The 9,905-nt window shown below is 50.0% G+C and overlaps 1 protein-coding gene across 1 annotated transcript; it reads left to right on the top strand.

Annotated features, from left to right (window-relative positions):
• Positions 1-2,572: 2,572 nt before the first annotated feature.
• On the top strand, positions 2,573-9,555 carry TMEM82 (transmembrane protein 82). Its single transcript, XM_035118899.3, has 6 exons — positions 2,573-3,000; positions 3,093-3,165; positions 4,482-4,656; positions 5,974-6,382; positions 6,989-7,176; positions 8,139-9,555. The coding sequence occupies exons 1-6, from the start codon at positions 2,733-2,735 to the stop codon at positions 8,238-8,240; spliced, it is 1,215 nt and encodes a 404-aa protein (XP_034974790.1). The 5' UTR covers positions 2,573-2,732; the 3' UTR covers positions 8,241-9,555.
• The last annotated feature ends 350 nt before the right edge of the window (positions 9,556-9,905 follow it).

Below are 9,905 nucleotides of genomic sequence, written 5' to 3'. Positions count from 1 at the left end.
CTGAGTACAAAAATAAATATTTGTTACACAAACAAAGGGGAGTGGTTTCTCTGTATATAATCTGACAGCCTTAACAAGAAGCTCAGATTCAGGAAGAGGTAGACTCCACCGTGAGCGCAGGGCCAGGGCGGGGGAGTGCTGGAGGTCTATCTAATCAAGTTGTGTGGGATCAATTCCAATCTGTTACCTCCGAGGATGTGGACAGGCTGCTTGGACGAATGAAACCAACCACCTGTCTCCTTGATCCTTGCCCATCCTGGCTTATAAAAGCTAGCCAGGAAGGGCTGGGCAATGGGCTTCGCGGGTTGGTGAATGCTTCTCTCCATAAGGGAGCCTTCCCAGACCCGCTGAAAGAGGCGGTTATTAAACCGCTTCTTAAAAAACCATCTTTAGATGCGGCCAATATGGCCAACTATCGCCCAGTCTCAAATCTTCCATTCTTGGGCAAGGTGGTTGAGCAAGTGGTTGCTGAACAACTCCAGGCACGCCTGGAAGAAGCGGACCATTTGGATCCCTTCCAGTCGGGATTCAGGCCTCATCATGGGACTGAAACTGCCTTGGTCACACCGGTTGATGATCTCTGGTGGGCTAGGGACAAAGGTGAGAGCTGTTTCCTAGTCCTGCTGGATCTCTCAGCGGCCTTTGACACCATCGACCATAACATCCTTCTGGACCGTCTAGAGGGGTTGGGAGCTGGGGGCACTGTTACGTATACAGTGGTTCCACTCCTTCCTCCTGGGCCGTGTTCAGAAAGTGGTGGGGGGGATGAGCGTTCAGACCCCTGGGCTCTCACTTGTGGGGTACCTCAGGGTTCTGTCCTCTCCCCCATGCTTTTTAACATCTACATGCAGCCACTGGGAGAGATCACCAGGGGGTTTGGGCTGGGTGTTCATCAGTATGCGGATGATACCCAGCTCTACCTCTCTTTCAAATCAGAACCAGTGAAGGCGGGGAAGGTCCTGTGTGAGTGCCTGGAGGCGGTTGGAGGATGGATGGTGGCTAACAGATTGAGGTTGAATCCTGACAAGACAGAAGTACTGTTTGTGGGGGACAGGAGGCGGGCAGGTGTGGAGGACTCCCTGGTCCTGAATGGGGTAACTGTGCCCCTGAAGGACCAGGTGCGCAGCCTGGGAGTCATTTTGGACTCACAGCTGTCCATGGAGGCACAGGTCAATTCTGTGTCCGGGGCAGCTGTCTATCAGCTCCATCTGGTACGCAGGCTGAGACCCTACCTGCCTGTGGACTGTCTCGCCAGAGTGGTACATGCTCTAGTTATCTCTCGGTTGGACTACTGCAATGCGCTCTACGTGGGGCTACCTTTGAAGGTGACCCAGAAACTACAACTAATCCAGAATGCGGCAGCTAGACTGGTGACTGGGAGCGGCCACCAAGACCACATAACACCGGTCTTGAAAGATCTACATTGGCTCCCCGTACGTTTCCGAGCACAATTCAAAGTGTTGGTGCTGACCTTTAAAGCCCTAAATGGCCTCGGTCCAGTATACCTGAAGGAGCATCTCCACCCCCATTGTTTTGCCCGGACACTGAGGTCCAACACCAAGGGCCTTCTGGCAGTTCCCTTGTTGCGAGAAGCCAAGTTGCAGGGAACTAAGCAGAGGGCCTTCTCGGTAGTGGTGCCCGCCCTGTGGAACGCCCTCCCATCAGACGTCAAAGAGAAAAACAACTACCAGACTTTTAGAAGACATCTGAAGGCAGCCCTGTTTAGGGAGGCTTTAATGTTTAACAGACTATTGTATCTTAATATTTTGTTGGAAGCTGCCCAGAGTGGCTGGGGAAACCCAGCCAGATGGGCGGGGTATAAATTATTATTATTATTATTATTATTATTATTATTATTATTATTACCGCTGGTAGTTGGAACCCTGCTTATTTACAAGGCATCCTGCTGCTTTGATTGACAGGTCTGTTTAACATTTGCTTCACCATTGTGCAAAGGGAGCTGGGCTGGACTGAGTGAACTTTGGCACCTGGGGTTTGTTTCTGGGAAGCGGTGTGTCCAAGCAAGGGCTCGTGTTAGTCCAGATGCATTTATTTGCATGCATATGTAAGGTGTGTTCTACAGTCTGTAGATTTCAAGGAGTATGTGTGAAAACTCACGTATCACAAGTAAAACAAACGCAGCTCTAAAGTGCTGTGGCCTAAAAGTTGTCTGTTGAGAAGAAAAACGGATTCTGGGGCTCAGGCGCCGCCCGCATGAGAGTTCACCTCCTTCATTTAAAGTTACTCACTAGTGATGCGAGGGGAAAGCACTCTGCATATGCTCAGAAGCACTTCCCTACATGATATTCATAGCTGCCAAGTTACCTCTTTTTTAAAGGGATTTTCCCTTATGCTGAATAGGCTTCCTCGCGAGAAAAGGGAAAACTTGGCAGCTATGGATATTCTTTTTGGCACCTGTTTCTGTAAAGAAGGGGCTCCTCAGAAGAGGCTCAAGGGAGGCAGCAACAGGCAGAGATGACAACACCTGCAAGAACATTCGCAGGCAAGTAGGCTACACCTTTTGCAGCTGGGCTGGAACTCAAAAACCTCCTTGCCTTAAGTGTTTCCCTTTGCTTTCATTCTAGGGAGCTCTGGGGAGCTGCAGCTGCTGCTGCTGCTGCTACTGGCCCAGGAAATGATTTCCCCCTGCCTTGCTTCTCCCCAAGCAGAAGTGGTTGTACAAGGGCTCTGGCTGAGTGGCCTCCTCCCCAGGAGGGGGCAAAGAGGCAGCAATGATTTACCAGAGCAGCAGCAGCAGCAGCAGCAGCAGCAGCAGCAACAACACAAGCACAAGGTCCCTGGGCTCTCGCCAGCCCTCCAACAGCAGACCTTTGAGACTGCAGCCGGGAAGAGGAAGGCCAGGGCTGAGCCACCCACCCTCACCCTCCCCTGGCCGGGGCAGCACCATGCTTTCCAGCCTATACTCCTACCTGTTCTCCTGGCTGCCCGCCTTCCCCAGCCTGGCTTGGGGCTCCGATCTGGTGGACTCTGTCTTGCAGGGTGAGCTTCTCCTCCTCCTCCTCCTCCTCCCGGGGGGGGGCCTACCCCACCCACTGAGCCCTACCCCCTTTCTGACCTTTGCTTCCTTGCAGGGTTGGTGGGTGCCTGTGCCGTCTCCATCCTGGGCAGCCTGATGAAGATTTACATCTACATCAACTCTTTGAAGTGAGTGCTTGTTAGGCAGAGCAGAGATTTCGTCTCCTAAACACGAGAGCCGCTTCCTCATTCTGTCCTTACAGGCATGGCTCTGATAAGGTGCTGACTGGGTGGGGGAGGTGAAGGGAAGGAGCCATAAAGACCAGCAAGCCGACCTGCCTAGTGTCACGTTAGCCTCCCGAATCCGGATGCTTTGATGGCTCCGTCTGTCTGCAGAAAGAATCTCAGACACTCCTATTAATTCAATAGGGGCAAGCCCAGATTTTCCTCTCCTGCGAAGTTGATTGTCTCTGCTCTTGCCTTTGAGGAATAGGGTGCCCCCCTTTTAAAGATCTGTTTTATGCCATGCTTTGGAGTCCAACTGCGTCCCAGGGATCCCTGGGAGTTAAATATTGGAGTGGCAGCATCTTCTCTCCAGGGCAGGGTGCGAGCACGGCCCCACCTGAGAAGTGCCCAGCTGACTTCTTTGTACACTGGCTGGCGAGATGCCTTTTGTATTGGTGAACAAAAGATTGCCAGGCAAAGATGCGTTTCTTGACATTTCCTTAATCTTCTCAGCTTTGGAAAACAGAGCAAGACAGAGTAGATGAGCGCAGGCAACGGAAAACAGTATTCAGCAGTGTATCAACGATTTTTCAGACGACGAGGATGTCCTTTAGCTGTGATTCTTTGTATGAGGACAGGGCATCACAAACACATCCCTATGGATTGGGGGCAGTTTCGGTCAGGGCTGAACCGGGAGCTTAACTAGGAGCAGGTTTCATTTGATCTCGGTGACCGAACTCAACTTGGGAAATGTGAAATCACAGAGGGCCTGAACACCCTCCAAGATTGAGACAGCGAAAGGCAGCCAGGGAGGTTGTGTTTGCCAGCGAACAAACCTTTGTGCGTTTCCAAGGGTCTTTTTGGAGCCAAGCCCCAAGAAGACCCTTTCCAGGCCCCAGAAACAGTACAGAAAAGGAGCACCCCCCTCTGAGCATGTATAGAGTCCCATGCGCAATTTACCCATAGCCTGTGAGGTTGGATTGTTGGTAGGCCAAAGGGTATTTCCAGACATGTATGAGCCCCCAAAACTCTCTGCCCCTGGGAGAGGTGGAAGATGGTTCTCCTGGAGTAAATGCAGAGAATTTCAGGTTCCTGCCAACCTTGGAGACCTGGTGGTGGGAGAAGCCCTCTAGGCTCACCTGAATCCTGGAAGTGGCAAAGGGAAGGTGTGTCTACTCCAGCTAGTCCTGTAGCGTCCCGAGTGTGAGCTCTTAATCCTGAGCGGAGAAATTGCTCCTGCACCTGCCTTCCCCTTCTTAAGACCCTCATTTCTGCCCCAGCGACCCCGACCGGCAGAAGGAGAAGGAGATCATCCGCAACCAGTGGCCCCTCCTGGACCAGCTGCATCTCCTGGTGCTGACTGGGACCTTCACGGTGGTCGGCTACCGTGTGGCTGCCTTGGTGGTGCTGGAGTTCTCCCTTCGGGCCATCTCCACTGTCCTCTCCCTTGACAAGGTGAGCCACTCTTTCTTTCCCTTTTCTTCATGCGCGGGCTGAGGTGGGACCACATGCTTGCTGTGGAGGGGAGGCAGGGAGCCCCCAGACAGGCACCTGAGTTAAAAGCAGAGTCAAGATAACTCACGAGCCCTGCGGTAGAAGGAAGCAAATTCTCGCCGGTTCACCCAGACAGTCAAGGTTTCTCCTGCCATTTGGATGGAGGGATTTTTATTTATTTATTCACTGCATTTACATCCCAGCTTTTCTTCCAAGGAGTTCAAAGCGTTGTATGTGATGGCTCTCTCCTCCCCATTTTGTCCCCACAACATCCCTGTGAGGTAGGTTAGGCTGAGGCCAGTGACTGGTCCCCAACGTCCCCCAGTGAGCTTCATGGCCGAGTGGGGATTTCAACTCTGATCTCCCCGGTCCTAGTCTGACACACTAACCACTATTATTTGCTTCTTGAAATTATATGCCGCCCTATACATGGTTGACAGAACAAAATCTAAATCTAAAATCAAAATATATATATCAGGGGGGGCCAACTCCCAGGAGACTGTGATCTACTCATAGTTAAAAACTGGCAGTGATCTACTCCCTTTTTGGGGGGTTCAGGCAGGTCAAAGTTGAGCTTTTTTAGGAAGGAAGAAGGCCCATTTTGGGGGGTTTCAGGTCAAAGTTGTTGAGTTTTTTCAGGGGGGAGGTAAAATTTTGAGCTTTTTTTAGGGGAGCTACAGTTGTTCAGCTTCTTTGGAGGGAGCCAATGATCTATCATTGATCTACCGCAGACGTTCAGTGATCTACCGGTAGATCATGTTCTACCTGTTGGACATGCCTGATATATATAATCAAAATAAACACCCCCCAATACATTGCCACCGTCCATATCAATTTATATATGAATGTATGGGAGTACAGTTGTACCTTAGACATTGAACAGAATCTGTTCTGGAAGACTGTTCGACTTCCAAAACGTTCAAAAACCAAATTACTATTTCTGATTGGCTGCAGGAAGCCGTGGAAGCCCCATTGGACATTTGGCTTCCAAAAGAATGTCCGCAAACCGGAACAATCACTTCCAGGTCTGCGGCATTCGGGAGCCAAAAACGTCTGAGTTCCAGGGCATTTGGGATCCAAGGTACGACTGTATTACATGACATTCCTGTGTATTGTTTCTTTCTCTCTCTTTCTTTCACACACATTTGTTCTCTCCCCCCTTACTTTCTCCCTTCCCCCCCTTTGTATCACTCTATTTCTTTATAATTGAAATTATTTCAATAAAACAATATTAATACACACTGCTACCATCTCTCAATTTCCACTGGGATCCTGCAGGGGGCGCACAACAGCCAGCTCTACCTCCTCTGCCAGTACTCCTTGGGCTGCGGCATCTCCTGCAGCCTCAGCTACCTCCAGGAGGGGGCGCCCCACCGCACGTGGAACCTGCTCCTGAGCGTCGGCCTGGCTGGACTCTTAACTTACTACGTCTGGCGCCTAGCGCGCCACGTCTTCACCATGTACGAGCTCCACTGCAAGGAGCGCTACTGCGGGGTCTGCCTCTTCCTCCTGACCACCTGGCACGGCATCCCTCGCCTCCTCTGCAACGCCCTCAAGGTCACCTTCGTGGTGGCTGACCTGGCGGCGGTGGCCCTGATCAACCGGGACTTCCTCACCACCTCGGAGGCCATCCGCTTCTGGACCCCGCTCACCATCTGCTACACTCTGCTTGTCATCTACATGCAAGGTGAGCTCCTCCTCCCCTCGCAGGCCTCTGGCTCAGTGGGCAAGATCTTTGGGAGGTTGCTAGGTGTGGGCGGCCATTGGCTTTTGGCTTCCTTCCCCAGCAGCAAGCAAGCTCCTGGAGAATGGTCCGCTTCTGGCACCTTCCCTTCCTGGAGCACCTGGAATGTTTGCGAACATTCCGTGGCATCACAGGCAATCAGACTAATGTCTGGTAAGGGGGAAAGGTCCCAGGTGCAACTCCTGGCATTTCTAGCTAGGGGGTCTTAAATACAAAGATCCCTTGTAGATCCGTTCCATCAATGATGTCTCCGAAAAAATTTACACATCACTTGGGAAGAAAGACGAACTAATGCCAGTGTGTTGGAAGAAGCAAAGATCACCAGTATCAAAGCAATGATTCTTCAACATCAACTTCGTTGTACTGGTCATGTTGTGTGGATGCCTGATTATTGTCTTCCAAAGCAACTACTCTATTCCCAGCTTAAAAATGGAAAGCGTAATGCTAGGTTCATTAATTTAAACAAGTCTCATCTGAATAGTACTGGCATTGTATATAAGTTGACCGGCATAAACCTAACCATTTTATCTTTCCTTTGTCCAATGGCAGAAGAGCAAAGGCAGAACCCCACAGAGCAGATGGCCTACCAGACGGTCTTTGTCAGGATGGGGGGCCTCCTGATCCTGCTGATGACCGTTGGCCGGTGGATGGACATTGTGAACGTCCTTGTTTCACTGGTTGGGGAGATCTGGTGCCTGATGCGGGCGGGAATCCTGCTGGATATCTGCAGGAAGCAGGTAAGGAGGAGCAAGAGATTGTTAGCATCTGGAAGGTATTCCAAGATGGCAGTGGGAGGGGAGAGGAATAGTGGGCTTTTTGTTGGGGTGGGGAGTCTGAGGGACCTCGGTGGAGGCTGCCACCAGCTTGCGGGGAGACAATATTTTAAAACCTATTTAAAAAAACAATATTTGGAAACTGTCGCACTGAATCATACCAGAGGTCCACCATTTTGTCACACGGATGTCTAGAAAGCTCTCAGTTTGAGGAAGATGGTGAAAGCCAATCCCTGGGGTTTCTCTCCAGCATCTGCTCCTGCCTCTAAACTCAGAGGACACATTTCCCGCTCTCCTGGCAGATAGCCTGTCCTACCTTTCCCAACCCTAGTGCCCCTCCAGATGTTTCAGATACAGCCAGAGATGGGAGCCACAGTCCAAAGCGTCCCATGGCCACCAGAGCGTTAGGAGAGATGGGATTACAAATACTCAATGAGCGTGGCTAATCTGCTTCAAAAGGCCACATCCTGTGATCATAAGCTCCACAAGTTTAACAGCCATTTATTGAAAGTAATGCTCCCTTTTGCCTGTCACGAATCTCCTCCTAATCATAGAATTGTAGAGTTGGAAGGGCCCCTGAGAGTCATCTAGTCCAACCCCCTGCAATGCAGGAATCTCAACTAAAGCATCCATGGCAGATGGCCATCCAACCTCTGCTTAAAACCGCCAATGAAGGAGAGCCTACCATCTTCCGAGGGAGTCCGTTCCACTGTCAAACAGCTATAACTGTCAGAAAACTATTCCCAGGTTTACTCAGAATTTCCTTTCTTGTAACTTGAAGCCATTGGTTTGGGTCTTCACCTCCAGAGCAGGAGAAAACCAGAAATCTTCCTTGTGGCAGCCCTTGAGATATTTGAAGATGTCATTGATCTGCTTTCTAGAATCTAATATTTCTGTTTTTTCTTTTGTTTGTGGTGACAATTCAGGATTATTCTCAAAGGGTCTCGCCCTCAGCTTCTGCCTCCCGACAGCCCTCGAGACACTACAAAGACCTTTCAAAATCCCACTCTGCAACAGCAACATCCTGAAACACAGAGCAGGCTCTGGAGGAGCCAGTGGCTGCAAGTCCAAGGTGGAGAAATCCTTGGGGCTGGATTTCATCCGAATGGTTCATTTCATCTGATCCACTGTGCTGGGCTGCTGTGGACTCTCTGGGCCCAGCATTGGATATGGGATAGATATTTCATGCCTGCCACTTTACTAAATGGTGACTTATTTATTTCTATGCTTGTCGTTGCCTTGCCCAATTGCATTTCCCCACCCCATTAATTGCAATCCACCTACCCCCCAATTTAAGCTATCTCCTCTCTTAAACAAACAGCCAGCCCTTTTTAACGTCAGCCTGCTATGCGAGTGCCACCAAAAGACCACACACTGACCACACACAGGGGCTGGTAGGTGGACAGATTGCACCAAGGGATTATGTGCTTCATGTGTGTGTGTTGCGGGGGGGGGGTGTGCTGAAAATGAAAATGTCTTAAAGAAACACTAAAGTACTGTGCTGGTAGCTAAGGAAGGAGCTGGTGTGCCTAGGTGGCAAAGGCTTCTGACAAAAACTGGAATAAAGCAGACTTATATTTTGAGTTTGACCAAACCGCGGGAGGCAGTGGAAGACAGGAGTGCCTGGCGTGCTCTGGTCCATAGGGTCACTAAGAGTCAGACATGACTAAGCGACAACAAATACAACTATGGGATTATATTATGGAAATAAGATTTTTGTAGACCAGAGTTCAATGTGTGAAATATTGCCTGCAGTTGGGGTTGCTGTTGTTGTTGGGGGTTTGGGGGGGGGAGTTGCATTTAATTTCCCTCTCCTCAGAGTTTACTGTCTCCTTCTCCACACACATACGCTACTGAATAGACCCCAGGTACTATGCTTGCTGAGGATCACACTTTCTGTATCTGCTTGTTCCAGAATACTTTGGTAGCCTGTTTAAGCCGTGACAAGACTCTTTGTTACTTATGAAGGGGCTACCTTGCAAGGGTGGTTATCCAACCAGAAGTCGGCATGGAGTGTCACCGGTTCCCCTACCAGCAGAGATTCAGCCGAGGCCACCTTGCTTCTGGAATACATATTTGCACTAGCAGGGCCTGTTACCTGTTTAATCGTGGATTCATCAGCCACCTGGGTGATTATCTGTATTATTGTGGTTTTTTTAAAGCTGAATTGTCTGGGGAAATCCGGACATATGGCAGCCCGAGTCGGAAGTGTAGATTTTGGTGAATTTCAGCTCAACAAATTTTGTGTCCGGATCTTCACTTTAACACGGTGGTAACACAAAAGTAATTTTATCAATAAAGTAGAACATAGTCATCATGGCTAGTGGCTACTGACAGCCCTTACCCCCAGTGCATTTGTTGACTAACCACCCAAGGACCTCCTTAACTCTTACCCATTGAAATTTGGGGATGGGGGTCTCTAGTGTGCTTAACTAACTTGTAGCTGCGCTTTGCGCTTCAATTCCCTTGCTGTTCAGGAAGCTATGGGGGGAATTGTACATTATCAGGAGTGTGGGAAAAGCTGGCCTGGGCAGAGCTAGATCCACGGCTGTGTTGTTGGAGACGGATTAAACCACAAAGCAATTTAATCCTCATGTGTGCAAACACCCTCTACCTACCCAGAAGCCTCTTTGCAAACCGGAGTTTGATCGATCCTTCCTTCCTTCCTTCCTTCTCTGCCTTGAGCCTAATCT

Source organism: Zootoca vivipara, chromosome 6 (assembly GCF_965207765.1).
Source record: "Zootoca vivipara chromosome 6, rZooViv2.hap1.1, whole genome shotgun sequence".
In the NCBI taxonomy this organism is placed as follows: domain Eukaryota; kingdom Metazoa; phylum Chordata; class Lepidosauria; order Squamata; family Lacertidae; genus Zootoca; species Zootoca vivipara.
Note: the sequence above shows the minus strand (reverse complement) of the source record. Positions and strands in the feature narration are given on the sequence as shown.

Coding starts and splice junctions, on each gene's coding strand:
- TMEM82 (XM_035118899.3), top strand. CDS start 2,733: ATGATTTACCAGAGCAGCAGCAGCAGCAGCAGCAGCAGCAGCAGCAAC. Junction 3,001..3,092: donor GGTGGACTCTGTCTTGCAGG/GTGAGCTTCTCC, acceptor GCTTCCTTGCAG/GGTTGGTGGGTGCCTGTGCC. Junction 3,166..4,481: donor ATCTACATCAACTCTTTGAA/GTGAGTGCTTGT, acceptor TTTCTGCCCCAG/CGACCCCGACCGGCAGAAGG.